This window comes from Phyllobates terribilis, unplaced genomic scaffold (genome assembly GCF_046119375.1).
Source record: "Phyllobates terribilis strain yellow unplaced genomic scaffold, ASM4611937v1 Scaffold_3__8_contigs__length_932513732, whole genome shotgun sequence".
Taxonomy (NCBI): Eukaryota; Metazoa; Chordata; class Amphibia; order Anura; family Dendrobatidae; genus Phyllobates; species Phyllobates terribilis.
In genome coordinates, this window is record NW_027362763.1 from 499593345 (window position 1) to 499609011 (window position 15667).

Consider the following 15667-nt stretch of genomic DNA (forward strand, 5'->3'; position numbering starts at 1 on the left):
CTCCATGCAGATCTCCTCTAGAGCAGTGATGTTTTGGGCCTGTCGCTGGTCAACACGGACTTTCAACTCCCTCCAAAGGTTTTCTATAGGGTTTAGATCTGGAGACTGGCTAGGCCACTCCACGACCTTGAAATGCTTCTTACGAAGCCACTCCTTCATTGCCCTGGCGGTGTGCTTGGGATCACTGTCATGCTGAAAGACCCAGCCACGTTTCATCTTCAATGCCCTTGCTGATGGAAGGAGGTTTGCACTCAAAATCTCTCGATACATGGCCCCATTCATTCTTTCATGTACACGGATCAGTGTTCCTGGTCCCTTGGAAGAGAAACAAAGCATGATGTTGCCACCCCCATGCTTCACGGTAAGTATGGTGTTCTTTGGATGCAACTCGGCATTCTTTCTCCTTGAAACACGACGAGTTGTGTTTCTACCAAAGAGTTCTACTTTGGTTTCATCTGACCACATGACATTCTCCCAATACTCTTCTGGATCATCCAAATGCTCTCTAGCAAACTTCAGACGGGCCCGGACATGTAATGACTTAAGCAGGGGGACACGTCTGACACTGCAGGATCTGAGTCCCTGGCGGCGTAGTGTGTTACTGATGGTAGCTTGTGTAACGTTGGTCCCAGCTCTCTGCAGGTCATTCACTAGGTTCCCCCCGTGTGGTTCTGGGATTTTTGCTCACCGTTCTTGAGATCATTTGGACCCCATGGGGTGAGATCTTGTGTGGAGCCCCAGATCGAGGGAGATTATCAATGGTCTTGTTATATCTTCCATTTGCTAATTATTGCTCCCACAGTTGATTTCTTCACACCAAGCTGCTTGCCTATTGCAGATTCAGTCTTCCCAGCTTGGTGCAGGGCTGCAATTTTGTTCCTGGTGTCCTTCGGCAGCTCTTTGGTCTTCACCATAGTGGAGTTTGGAGTGTGACTGTTTGAGGTTGCGGACAGGTGTCTTTTATACTGATAACAAGTTCAAACAGGTGCCAGTACTACAGATAATGAGTGGAGGACAGAGGAGTGCCTTTAGGCTATGTGCCCACGATGCAGAAATGCTCCGGATTTTTCCTGAGCGTTTCTGCATCTCCCCTGGCAGAAAAAACGCATGCGGATTGTACATGCGTTTTTCCTGCCAGGGACATGCGGATGTGAAGCGTTCGTTCTTCACATGCATTTCCGCATGCGGTTTGAGAAGCGCTTTCCAATTTTAGCATCACTTGGAAAGTGCTTGTCAACTTGGTCACACTATATAAATCCATGCAACTGGCATGGATTTATATAGTGTGACCCGAGAGAATGTAAAAAAATGAAAAATAAATCTATACTTACCCTCCGATGGCCCCCGGAGTCTTGCTTCACTCGGTGCTGGCAGATCGCGGTACACTGCACTGAAGGACCTGCCGACGTCAGCGTCGTGTGACCCGTCACATGACTATGACGTCAGCGCAGGTCCTTCAGTCCATCGCTAGCTGCCGGCATGAGAGGAGGAGCGCATCGGGGGCCGTCAGAAGGTAAGTATCATATTTATTTTTTATTTTATTCTTTTTTTTCACAGGTTCTATGGAACCGGGTCCGGAGGAGAGTCTCCTCTCCTCTAGACCTGGGTACCATCCGCACATTACAGTCATGGCCAAAAGTTTTGAGAATGACACCAAAATTATATTTTCACATGATCTGCTGGCCTCTGGTTTTTATTAGTGTTTATCTGATGTTTATATCACATACAGAAATATAATTGCAATCATATTATGAGTACCAATAGGTTATATTGACAGTTAGAATGAGTTAATGCAGCAAGTCAATATTTGCAGTGTTGCCCCTTCTTCTTCAAGATCTCTGTAATTCTCCCTGGCATGCTCACAATCAACTTTTCGACCAAATCCTGACTGATAGCAGTCCATTCTTGCATAATCAATGCTTGCATTTTGCCAGAATTTGTTGGTTTTTGTTTGTCCACCCGTCTCTTGATGATTGACCACAAGTTCTCAATGGGATTAAGATCTGGGGAGTTTCCAGGCCATGGACCCAAAATCTCTGTTTTGTTCCATGAGCCATTTAGTTATCACCTTTGCTTTATGGCAAGGTGCTCCATCATGCTGGAAAAGGCATTGTTGGGCGCCAAACTGCTCTTGGACGGTTGGGAGAAGTTGCTCTTGGAGGACATTCTGGTACCATTCTTTATTCATGGCTGTGTTTTTAGGCAAGACTGTGAGTGAGCCGATTCCCTTGGCTGAGAAGCAACCCCACACATGAATGGTTTTAGGATGCTTTACAGTTGGCATGAGACAAGACTGGTGGTAGCGCTCACCTCTTCTTCTCCGAATAAGCTGTTTTCCAGATGTCCCAAACAATCGAAAAGGGGATTCATCAGAGAAAATGACTTTGCCCCAGTCCTCAGCAGTCCACTCCCTGTACCTTTTGCAGAATATCAGTCGGTCCCTGATGTTTCTTCTGCAGAGAAGTGGCTTCTTTGCTGCCCTCCTTGAAACCAGCCCTTGCTCAAAGAGTCTCCGCCTCACAGTGCGTGCAGAAGCACTCACACCAGCCTGCTGCCATTCCTGAGCAAGCTCGGCACTGCTGGCAGTCCCATCCCGCAGCTGAAACAGTTTTAAGATACGGTCCTGGCGCTTGCTGGTCTTTCTTGGGCGCCCTGGAGCCTTTGTGACAACAATGGAAGCTCTCTCCTTGAAGTTCTTGATGATGCGATAGATTGTTGACTGAGGTGCAATCTTTGTAGCTGCGATACTCTTCCCTGTTAGGCCATTTTTGTGCAGTGCAATGATGGCTGCACGTGTTTCTTTAGAGATGACCATGGTTAACTGAAGAGAAACAATGATACCAAGAACCAGCCTCCTTTTAAAGTGTCCAGTGATGTCATTCTTACTTAATCATGACTGATCGCCAGCCCTGTCCTCATCAACACCCACACCTGTGTTAATGGATCAATCACTAAAACGATGTTAGCTGCTCCTTTTAAGGCTGGACTGCAATGATGTTGAAATGTGTTTTGGGGGTTAAAGTTCATTTTCTGGTCAAATATTGACTTTGCAAGTACAGTAATTGCTGTTAAACTGATCACTCTTTGACATTCAGGAGTATATGCAAATTGCCATTACAAAAAATGAAGCAGTAAACTTTGGAAAAATTACTATTTGTCTCATTCTCAATACTTTTGGCCATGACTGTAGAACACATGGAATGCGCATCTACATATACAGTGATGCGTAATCCATGCGTTCTAATGTAAGTCAATGGCGGCGAAAACGCAGCACTTCCGCAAAATAATTGGTAGTGCTGCGTTTTTTTCCGCAGCGGAAATTTCTGCAGCATGTGCACAGCACATGCGGATTATCGTTGGGGAACATGGCAGGCCTTCTACCATGCATTATTTTTAAGCGTTTTTGCCGCTGCGGAAACGCTTAAACGTATCGTGAGCACACAGCCTTAAAGAAGAAGTTACAGGTCTGTGAGAGCCAGAAATCTTGCTTGTTTGTAGGTGACCAAATACTTATTTTCCATTTTTTGATTTTCAGGATTTGTTTTCTCATTTTGCCTCTCATAGTTGAGGTCAATTACCGGCCTCTCTCATCTTTTTAAGTGGGAGAACTTACACAATTGGTGGCTGACTAAATACTTTTTTTCCCCCACTGTACAGTAGTAGTAATACCACTATACTGATTATTAATCTAAAACTGAGCGAGAACTGTTAATACCAACATACAGTGGCCGTATAATATCAGCTCTACACCAGTGCCCTGCAGGCTGTATACAGTATGTGTATACTATACAGGTTCTCACAATGATGTTGTCACTGATCAGTCATTTTGTTTTCCTTTTTACTTTTTCATTTGGCCCAGACCGCCATGGACCGTTTCATCCATCCATAAATCATCCCTGCAAAATGTAACACAGAGACCTCTTTGAATTACTACTTTTCAGCACCCTCATCATATTCTACCACTTCTACACAAACCATATAGTTCTATAACCAGGGCCCTAGACCGTATTAATGCCCCTTTGCCCTGCACAATAGTTGGTACCCTCCTTTTGTTCCCTCTCACAGTAATGTTCCCTCGTAGTAAAAATGCTCCCATGTGCCTCCTTACAGCACCATGTAGAACTAATGTCCCACTGCGCTTTCTTTAATAATAATCCCCTTTATGACCTCTTATAATAATAATAATAATAATGTCCCTGTGTTTTGTAATAGAAAAAACACCCCCCTGTGCTTTCTTAATAATATTATAATAATGCCTCCAGTCCTTCCGTTGTAATGAAAATGAACCGCCATTGTACCTCTTTATAATAGTTACCCCAGTGCCACTTTATTGTAGTAATGCCCTTGAGAAGGGATGTACATGTGTCTTACCACAACACAGGCACAGTCAAAAAACAGCATAATTCACAGCTTTTAAAGACTAGGAGAGGGACATGTTATGTGGCACTTGTTGTTTTGCCTCTAATGACGCTCCTTGGTGTTCTCACTTATTACAATATTCTTTCTCTGGCGCTTTAAGACTATGATGCTCCTAAAATTCCCCCACATAGTATGATGAACTTACAGAAAAGACTACACCCAGTGTGATGGGTTCCCCCTACACCTAATGTAATGTATGTACAGGGCCCCACAGCCACCTATATACGGTATGATGGTCTCAATACCCACCCACTCACCCACACAGTATGATGTTCCCACAGCTTCCTATACAGTGGTGTGAAAAGTGTTTGCCCCCTTCCTGATTTCTTATTCTTTTGCATGTTTGTTACATTTAAATGTTTCAGATCACAAAACAAATGTAAATATTAGACAAAGATAACACAAGTAAACACATAATGCATTTTTTAAATGAAGATCTATATTATTAAGGGAAAAAGAAATCCAAACCTACAGGGCCTTGTGTGAAAAAAAGATTCCCCCCCCCCCCCCCCCCCTCTACAAAAAAAAAACGCATGAATTAATTTTGGTTTATCACATCTTTGGGAAGCTGAGTTCAATTTCCCTACCACACACAGGCCTGACTACTGCCACACCTGTTCTCAATCAAGAAGTCACTTAAATAGGACCGGCCTGACAAACTGAAGTAGATCAAAAGATCATCAAAATCTACACATCATGCTACAATCCAAAGAAATTCAGGAACAAATGAGAAACAAAGTAATTGAGATCTATCAGTCTGGAAAAGGTTATAAAGCCATTTATAAAGCTTTGGGACTCCAGCGAACCACAGTGAGAGCCATTATCCACAAATGGCGAAAACATGGAACAGTGGTGAACCTTCCCAGGAGTGACCAAAATTGCCCCAAGAGCACAGCGACGACTCATCCAAGAGGTTACAAAAGACCCTACAACATCCAAAGAACTGCTGGCTTCACTTGCCTCAGTTATGGTGGAGTCATGAACACTGACCTTAAGAAAGAGACTGGGCAAAAATGACATGCATGGCAGAGTTCCAAGATGAAAACCACTGCTGAGCAAAAAGAACATAAAAGCTCATCTCAGTTTTGCCAGAAAACATCTTGATGATCACCAAGACTTTTGGGAGAATACAGTGTGGACCGACGAGACAAAAGTTGAACCTTTTGGAAGGTGTATGTCCCTAATATTTAAATTTGTTTTGTGATCTGAAACCTTTAAGTGTGACAAACATGCAAAAGAATAAGAAATCAGGAAGTGGGCAAACACTTTTCACACCATTGTATACCATATAATGCCCTCTCAGCTATATACAGTATGATGTCGGAGTTAGAGTCGATATAAAATTGACCTACTCCGACTCCTAAAATATATAATAAATTGGGTACAGTAGTACAATGCAGGATGTGCTGTAAATGTTTTCATAAGAATTTTGGAAAGTTCTGAAATGTCCAATAAATGTCTGTTCTATTCCTGATGTAAGGATCTCGGCTTTTAGTTGAGCTGAATCAGTGCTTCACTTTATGTACACGCTCAGTAGTGAGGCAGGGCTGTGGAGTCGGAAGTCAGGGAAATTGAGGAGTCAGAGGATTGGCCTACCGACTCCACAGCCCTGGTCCCACCCTTACACAGCATGGTGGCCCCACACGTCCCAACCCTACACAGCGTGGTAGAACCACACGTCCCTCCCCTACACAGTATGAATGTCCCAACAGCTCCTTATACACAGTATGATGTGTATATGTAGTGCAAATTACACCCCATTTGAAAAGTAAGATATTGTTCAATATCTCACTGAACATGAGAACAGTTTCCAAGACTGAGTTTCATCAAACTTTTTTTTTTTTTTTAACCCATGACGTGAAATTGACGAGGTCAGTAATATAGCTTTCACTACAAAATCTTCAGTTTTACTCACGTTAGTTGATGTAAAAATGAATACACCTCACAAAGAAAACTACATCTAGTTTTTGTTTGACCTCCATGATTTTTAAGGATGGCACCAAGTCTTCTAGGTATGGAGTGAACAAGTTGGCGACGTTGCAACATCTATCTTTATCTATTCTTAGAGAATGACCTCTCTTATCATCTGGATGCTGTATGGAGAGTGATGCTCAACTTGTCTCTTCGGAATTACCCATGAGTTATTGGGTTCAGACCAGGAGACATACTTGGCCACTGAAACACTTTCACTGTTCTTCTGTAACAGTGGCCTTAGATGTGTGTTTTTGATTGTCATGTTGGAAAAGTGCACATTTACCAAGGGCATGAAGTGATGGCAACAGCTTCTTTTTCAATATAGAGCAGTAGAACTGTGAGTACACGATACCATCAATGAAATGTAGCTCCCAGACACCAGCATCACTGATACAGCCCCACATAAGGACACTGCCACCACCATGTTTCATTGTAAGCACTATGCACTTTTCTTTGCGATTTCATACAGTTTTGAAGCAATCGATTCCAAAAATATTTATCTTGGTCTCATGACTCCAGAGTATAGAGTCCCAGAAATCTTCATATTATTTTTCATCTTAGGCCCTGGTAAATGGTAGGCAAGCTTTTCTGTACATGGGCTTTAAGACAGGCTTCCTTCGTGAATGACACAATGAATTCCATACCTCTGCAGTGTTTGCAGTATTGTCAAGGAAAATGCTCACCCCCGTTAAGCTTTTTACAACTTTAGCTAACTGCAGTGAACTTGCATGTCGATTGTCTTCAACCTTTTTCATCAGAAGACGCTCCTGTTTAGGTGTTAACTTCCATGATTGGCCTGGATGTCTCTGTGAGATGGGTCCAGTTCTTTCTCAAGTCTTGTGACATTTCTCTTCCATGTGGTGCTGCTGACAGCATGAAATGGGAAGGGTTTAATTGTAATACCCTTTTATAGTCAACTGTCTGCTGGATACCCGTTTAATGAATAATTAGACTTACTGGTGGTAGAATTCTTATTAGTTAGAATTTTGTAGTCAAAACTTTAGCTTTGCTCCTAAAACTTTGATTGGGTTTACTATTTTTCCAACATTGTCCTGAATTTTAGGAAAACTTTATTTTTTGGGTGTGTAAAATAAATTTTGCTTGCATTCAATGGCCCATATTTGTGGAAGTATTTTGTAATATGGTATCTCATAGAAAATGTTGATTCTGAAAGGAAACTAAAGGTTTTCTGATAAATCTGTTGGGTGTAGTTATTTATGCTGAGCATTGTACATATGTATATACTGACCCCCACAGTCACCTAACATACAGCATGATAGTCCCTACATCTCCCTCACCACACAGTATGATTTTGCCACAGCTCTCTATATACAGTATAATGCCCTCTTCTCTCCCTGTATGTAGTATGATTGACCCCTCAGCCCCCCTGTACACAATATGATAGTCCTGACTTCCAAGCCCAATAATATAAGGAAAAAAAGCTAATGCTCATCTAATCTTGGTTTCTCATTTTCCTCAACCTCCATCTCCTCGTTCAGCTTGTCTAGAAGTGGGCTGGCGCAATGCTATGATGTAATCGTGCAGCTCGATGTCCACGGCGTAGCATCGGCCTATAACAGTCCACAGCAGCTTGCTTTGTACATGACTGAGCAGGATGCCAATAACTCTGTGCCCTGAGGACACTGATACTGTTGACAGTGCATCGATCAATGCAGTCTTCTGCCAGGCCGGCCTATCTGGCATTTGCCAGAATTGCCCGATGGCCTGTCTGAGCTTAGTTGCAACCATATACTTCTACGGGAGATAAGTTCAGCCACTTGCAGCTTCCCATAGCAATTATCTGAGAATGAGTTGTTCAGATGGAACAGCCCATATAAATCAGACATTGATTGGACATTTCTAAATATGGAATGATCATAGGAAAGTATATCAAATCTGTCAGTGAGCACATTCTGACAGTCTAAAACAGAGTTCCCAAACTCCAGTCCTCACAGCTCCAACTGATCATGTTTTTAGGATTTCCTTAGTATTGACAGTTAATTGAATAATTACCAAGGTATCGGAAATTGCCCCAGGTTCTCACCTGTATAAATCTAGGGAAATCCTGAAAACCTGATCTGTTGGGGAGCTGTGGGGACTGGAGTTTGAGAAACAGTGACCTAACAGGAAAGTTTGTAATTTTTTTTTTCTTTGTTTAATATATATTTGTTGTTGGCGCCTGTCAGTTGATTTATGGCCACAAACTACATTAAAGTTGAATGTGCAGAGAAACAGAGAGCCTGTAATAGTCAAATGATGCAAATGTTGTAATGAAACCCAATTGAAAAAAAAGTTATCCCAAAATGCTTGCATTTAATTAAAAAAAGAATATATATTTGTCCCCAAAGGAGATCATCCCCTTTTAAAGAGAACCTCCATATTCACCCCATATCTGCAGGTTAATAGTGTTCTGAACCTGCCCGGCGCCTGCAGTTTGAGCCCTGCTGCCGGGTGGAAATTAACTTTATTCCTCCTGACAACTTTCGGGTTTCAGTCACGAGGGTGGCGCTGGCGCGGGTTCAGTCACCGCTCTGTGAACAGAGCGGCGACTGTACCCGCACCCCATGGAATGATTTACAGCAGGTCCTAATGCTGAGCCTGCTGTCAGCCACCACCTTCTATGCACAGTGTGGTGACTGAATCCATGCCGCCACCGCTGCCGGGAAGAATAAAGTTCCTCCCAGCAGCGGGGCTCAAAAGTGCGGGTGACGGGCAAGTTTAGAACTATATTTACCTGTACAGTAACCCCATATCTGCAGATTAATAGTTTTTTCCTGTGACCATTTCCCTTCAAGCATTTCTACATCTCGTTGAGCACGAATTATGGCACAGAGGCTGCTTGCACCCCTAAAAAAACAAATGGGGTTTGTCCTGCTGGTAGATAATGGAGTCCATATGCACAGTCCATTTCTGAGAGTTACATACAGCAGTCCGAGACATCTCTGCTGGTAGATAATCTAGCGCGCCTTCACAGGCGCTTTGAGCATTACATACAGCAGTCAGGTATCTAGGGGTAATATTTCTCCTTGTGGAGAGTGACGTGTTAAGCACGTCATTGCTACTTCCTGTAGGTGGCACTAGAGTTCTAGTCCTCTTCCTCTCTGAAGAGACAATTTGCATATTTCCCAGAGGAGCACTGCGGCTTTAAGTCTCCTCACCTGACATGCTTAACATGTCACTCTCCACAAGGAGAAATGTTACCCCGAGATACCGGTCTGACGCCTCTCATCCAGCCAAACCAGAACTCACACCTTGCACTGATGAGGGGAAGTACCCAGAAACAGTGTCTGCAAATTGAGTTTCTGGTATTGGCTTTTATCCTAAGTCATGTGATAAGGCTCCTTAAAGGGTCACTATTGACTTTTAGGATTGCTACTTCCTGTTGGTGGCACTAGAGTTCTGGTCCTCTTCCTTTCTGAAGAGACAATTTGCATACAGCAGTCAGTGACCTCTCTACTTGTAGATAATCCCGCTCGCCTACCCCAGCTTTGTGAGAATTACATACAGCAGTCTGTGACATCTCTGCTGGTAGACAATGGAGCGGGAGCTCACAGTCCCTTTCTGAGAGTTACATACAGCACTCTTTGACATTTTGGATGGTAGATAATAGAGTGTGCTTCCACAGTCCATTTGTGAGTGTTACACACAGCAGTTGGTGACATCTCTGCTGGTAGATAATGGAGCCTGCCTGCACACAGTCCTTTTCTTGATAGTTAGATAAAGCAGTCAGTGACATCTCTAATGGTAGTCAATGGAGCGCATCTTCAGTCTTTTCCTAAGAGGTAAATATAGCAGTCAGTGCTGTTTCCTATTAAAGACATGATATCATTGTTCTTATCTATTGTGTCATCATATGTATCTTACATTCATACTATTTGTTCTTTATTTTAAAGGCTCTGCAAAGAAGACTGATAAAACATGCAGAATATCATGTGCCAAAATGGGACGAATGCTTAAGCGCATTCATCGAGACAACACTCTGCTGAATGAGAAGGTTCTCGCTATAGAGCAACAGTCTTTCCAGAAACTTTCAGAAATCTCAACAGTATTGACCAGTCTAGCTAACCACATGATGTGCATACAGAATTCCCAAAGACCAGGACATCCAACTTCTACAGATACTACAAGGATTCATCCCAATGACCAGCATAACTCTCAGAGACACCAACATGGCCTGTGGTCTGATGCCACCAAGAAAGAGTATGACTCGTAGCTTCCATTAATGACACGTGACTATACACTTATTGGAAATAATCGCTAATCAGTATGTGTCATGGTAGGCACTGTGTAAGTCTTTTAGCCGTATCTAGTAGTAGTGATTTTAAGCTTCCCAGAGAGCCAGTTTTGGGCATATTGAAGGCATGAGTTACTTTTAATTGAAGAGAATTGAGATTTACATTACTTAAATATGCAACAAGATAAAGGTGTACCTTCAGGGTTAGTGTCATCAGTTTGGAAGAATGCCGATTAGTGCAGGAGCCGGCATGGCTGAGATGTTCTTCCACGTTTGTGTCCTAGTCCTGCATATATGAAAAATGCCGAGCAGCAGGAAAGACGACTTTGTACAGCAAGGGTTGAGCCAAAAAATAACTGATGTCTGGAAGCACTGGCAGCCTGAATTTTTTTCACTCCTTGTCTTGGTTTTCATTTAATGTTCTGATAATCTGGATTCAGTCTGGTCCTGTCCATGCATGATTATCAGAGTTTTACTGTATTCCCATGTGTCACATCATACCGTGTCCAAGTGGATGTTTTACAATGCCTTCCGACACAGTAGTGACGTTTTTATCTTGTAATTTCTTAGTTCATTTTAAGACTTTTTAGGTTTTCAGCAAGAGCTTAGACATGAAAAATCGCATTAGTTGCCTAATAGATAAGAGTATGCACTGGACTCAACGTCTTTGTGGTACTATTGTTTATCACTGCTTATGTGATGCATATTCTGTAGCTCTATTGGCTCTGTGGTTGCTTTCTGGACACTGTGCCCATAAAAGTGTTTTATTATCTGGTTCGTGTTTTCCTTTTTTTCCATGTTAAAGTTTTTGGTATCAGACTGTGTAGAATCTGTGGAGTTTCGTGGTGCCAATTAAGAGTAAATAACCTACCAATAAACGTGAATAATCACGAACCAATCAAAATAATTTCTTAATATAAAAGGTATAATTTAAAAAATAAAAAAATAAATAAAAATGGTAGGCGGCCGTTCATAATGAAACGTATAGAGAAGTGGGTATGATGTAAATAACGTTATCTTCCTTTAGAAAAACGTATAGGTCTGTATATACAATTGCAACCAGAAGTTTACATACACTTTATAAAAAGACACATATGGATGTTTTTCTCAATATCTGGCATGAAATCAGAATAAACCTTTCTCGTTTTAGGTCAATTAGGATTACCATAATTTTTAATATTTGCCAAATACCAGAATAATGAGAGAGAGAATGTTTTAAGGCATTTTTATTACTTACTGCAAAGTCAAAAGTTTCCATACACTAAGATTACTATGCCTTTAAACAATTCTGGATTGCCCATATGTCATGTGTTTGGAAGCTTCTGATGCACACCTGAAACAAACTGGTTGTTTGTATAGCATCATGGGAAAGTCTAAAGAAATCAGCCAAGATATCAGGAAGAGAATTGTGGACTTGCACAAGTCTGGCTTATCCTGGGGTACAATTTCAAGATCCCTGAAGATGCCTTGTTCATCTGTACAAACAATTATACGCAAATACAAACAAGATGGGAATATCCAGCCATCATACCGCTCAGGAAGGAGACTGGTTCTGTGTCTCAGGGATGAATGTGCTTTGGTCCAACATGTGCACATCAACCCAAGGACAAAGGCAAAATACCTTGTAAAGATGATGGCGGAATCTGGGAAGATTGTGTCGATAACCACAGTGAAACGAGTACTGTAGCAACATGGGCTGAAAGGCCACTCTGCCAGGAAGAAGCCATTACGCCAGAAGAAACCTAAAAAAAAAAAGCCTTGCAAATGCACACAGGAACAAAGACCTTAATTTTTGGAGACATGTCTTGTGGTCTGATGAAATTAAAATTAAACTCTTTGGGCATAATGACCATCATTACGTTTGGGGGGGAAAAAGGGAGAAGCTTGGCAGCCCTAAGAAAACCATCCCAACTGAAACACTGGGGTGGCAGCATCATGTTATGGGGTTGTTTTGTTGCAGTAGGCACAAGTGCACTTCACAAAATAGATGGCATCATGAGAAAAGAAGATTATGTGGCAATACTGAAGCAACATCTCAAGACATCAGCCAGGAAGTTAAAGCTTGGGCGAAAATGGGTATTCCAAATGGACAATGACCCGAAGCATACTGCCAAAATGGTGACACCGTGGCTTAAGGATAACAAAGTCAATGTTTTGAAGTGGCCATCACAACGCCCTAATCTTAATCCTATTGAAAATTTATGGGCAAAGCTGAAAAGGCAGATGCGAGCAAGGTGACCTACAAACCTGGATCAGTTACACCAGTTTTGTCAGGAGGAATGGGCCCAAATTTTGACCAACTATTGTGAGAAGCTTGTGGAATTCTCACTGTCTCATAATTCTGGCATTTGGCAAATATTAAAAATGATGGTAATCCTAATTGACCTAAAACGGGAAAAGTTTATTCTGATTTCATGTCAGATATTGAGAAAAACGTGTATTTTTATATAGTGTATGTAAACTTCTGGTTTCAACTGTACATAAAGCAGCAGAATCATTATATACTTTGAGAAAGCCACTGAGCGAAATGTATGTCTGAGTACTGGGGTCTCTTATCCTGTGTTATTCCCCCGTTTACATGGTATGTCAGCTTCCTTTGATATCTGCTGAGGTTTTATTATACTTATATATTTTCCAAACGGATGGGTAAATGATAATACCGATCCTGCTGCTATATCTATATACAGTGTATAGCAATCAGACGAAAGTTTTGGGCAAAAAAAAAGACACTTTAATAAACACCCATGCCTGAGTGACATGTGCATGAAATATCATATAATGTATACAATATAGGTCTCAATGGAAAGAAGTGCAACAATAATTCTGTGGGATTAAGGATATGTAATGGGTATGATCCATATCATAAATGAAGCGATCACTATGGATATATAGATAATACATCCAAAAAAAAACACCTCCTAAATTTAAAATTCAAATAGTCATACCCCTAATACTGCAATCTTACCCATGTAGAGCCAAATAACAGTCACCAGGACAGAAGAACAGAGCCCCAGTTGGAAGTAAAAGAAAAGTTGGAGAAATGTCTATGTATAAAAAAAAAAAAAAAAAAAAAAAAAAGTGTTGCGTGTCTCTGACTTGATACCATACAAGTGTGCGGGTACTATTTTAAGCTGAAGTTAGGAAGACCAGTTTAGAGGTTTCATTGAATTTGGATGCAATGGTGTTAAAGAGTACATTGATGCAAGTATATTGAATTGTGGCAACAAGGTGGGAACCCCAAAATGTAAGGATAGCACAAGATCCCTGTGTGATTTCTGGGAAGTTTTGGCTGTTATTATACCAATAGGGGAACTCTAGGTGTCCCTACTGTGGGGTGCCGGTGCTGAACATCACTACTCGGGTGGCTCTGGATGTGACTCGCAACCATCTCTCAGAGATGGCTCTTAAGCACTCCCTTCAAAGTTTTTATCATCTTAATATATTGCAATCATCATATTATATAGCACTGGTTAGCATGACAACTTGGGTCTGCAGGAAACTCCCCTGCTTGTCGTTGCATATTTGCTATGAGCGCAACCCCGTGGCCGGCGTTCATAGCAGATGATGATTTTTGCTACACATTGCATGGTTTAAGCCCTGCTATATGTAGCACAAGCGGTTAGAAGATCGCAGCTTCAAGTCTCCTAAGGGGACTATTGAAGCAAGTAAAAAAAAAAAAAAAAAAAAGTTTTAAAAAAGAAAAACATAAGTTCAAATCACCCCCTTTTGCCCCATTCAAAATAAAATACACATATTTGATATCGCTGCGTTCAGAAATGCCCAATCAAAATATAAAAAGAATTAATCCGATCGGTAAATGGTGTAACAAGACACAAAAATCAAATCGCCAGAATTACGTTTTTTGGTCGCCACAACATTGCAATAAAATGCAATAACAGGCAATCAAAACATCGGATCTATCCCAAAATGGTATCAATAAAATGTCAGCTCGGCGTGCAAAAACCAAGCCCTCATCCAGCCCTAGATACTGAAAAAATGGAGTCGCTACGGGTCTCAGAAAATGACACCTTTTAAATCTTTTTTTTAATCAGTTAAATAAAAAAGAACCTATACATGTTTGGTATCTATGACCTCGTAATGACCTGGAAAATGATAATGGCAGGTCAGTTTTAGCATGTATGAACATGATAAAAAAAAATAAAAAATTGTGGAATTGCACTTTTTTAGCAACTTCACCGCACTTTGAATTTTTTTTTCCCCCGTTTTCCAATACACTATATAGTAAAATCAATGGTGTCGTTCAAAAGTACAACTCGTTCCGCAAGAAACAAGCTTTCACACGGCCAGATTGACTGACTGAAAAATAAGAAAGTTATGACTGGGAAGAAGGGGAGCAAAAAAATGAAAAACCCCAGGTCGTGAAGGGGGTTAAATTGCAGTGCATATCGCATTTTCTAAAACACTCATTTCACAATTAGCTTGCCATGTAAACAGAATGCCGATAAACGAGAAAAACTCTCGTCTGGTGAAATGATCTTTTATGCAGTATAAAAAAATCTCCTTCTCGGCAGTGCATCGTCCTGTGTAAACCGCCAAATTGGCCCCCCCACACTGCCCCCAGGCAATTGGCATTCCAGGGAAAATCGTGTGGGAGCTAATGACGCCCTTCCTCCATCTAGGCTACCACGTGTATATGGACAACTATTACACGAGCATCTCTCTATACCAATCCCTCCACGCTTCAAATACAGGGGCCTGTGGGACAGTCAGGAAAAACCGAGTGGGGTTTCCATCACAGTTGGTGTCCAGACGTTTGGAGAAGGGGGCGTCATTTTCACTTGCAAGTGACCACCTTCTTTCAGTGAAGCGGCGTGTCAGGAAGGACGTCTACATGCTTTCCACACTGCATGAGGACACCACTGTGACGGTCAGAGACAGGAGCGCCACCAGGGACAAGGAAAAACCGGTCTGCGCCATCGACTCTAACAAATATATGGGAGGCGTTGACTTGTCGGACCGGGTGCTTCAACCATATCTGGTGAAGCGGAAGACCAGGGCCTGGAACAAAAAGGTGGCGAT

At 41.8% G+C, this 15667-nt stretch overlaps 1 protein-coding gene across 4 annotated transcripts in view; it reads left to right on the forward strand.

The window, feature by feature from the left end:
* LOC141259656 (heat shock factor protein 2-like) overlaps window positions 1–11402 on the forward strand; it is a 56324-nt gene extending 44922 nt beyond the window's left edge. For 3 of the 4 annotated variants that reach the window (XR_012318447.1, XR_012318448.1, XM_073675946.1), the window contains exon 13: window positions 10287–10419. Coding sequence is in view for 1 of the 4 variants with exons in the window: in XM_073675945.1 (XP_073532046.1) it covers window positions 10287–10606 (320 nt within the window). In the remaining 3 variants the exon portion in view is untranslated. Of the gene's footprint in view, window positions 1–10286 lie in introns of all 4 variants that reach the window. The other variant, XM_073675945.1, reaches the window with a different exon arrangement.
* The last annotated feature ends 4265 nt before the right edge of the window (window positions 11403–15667 follow it).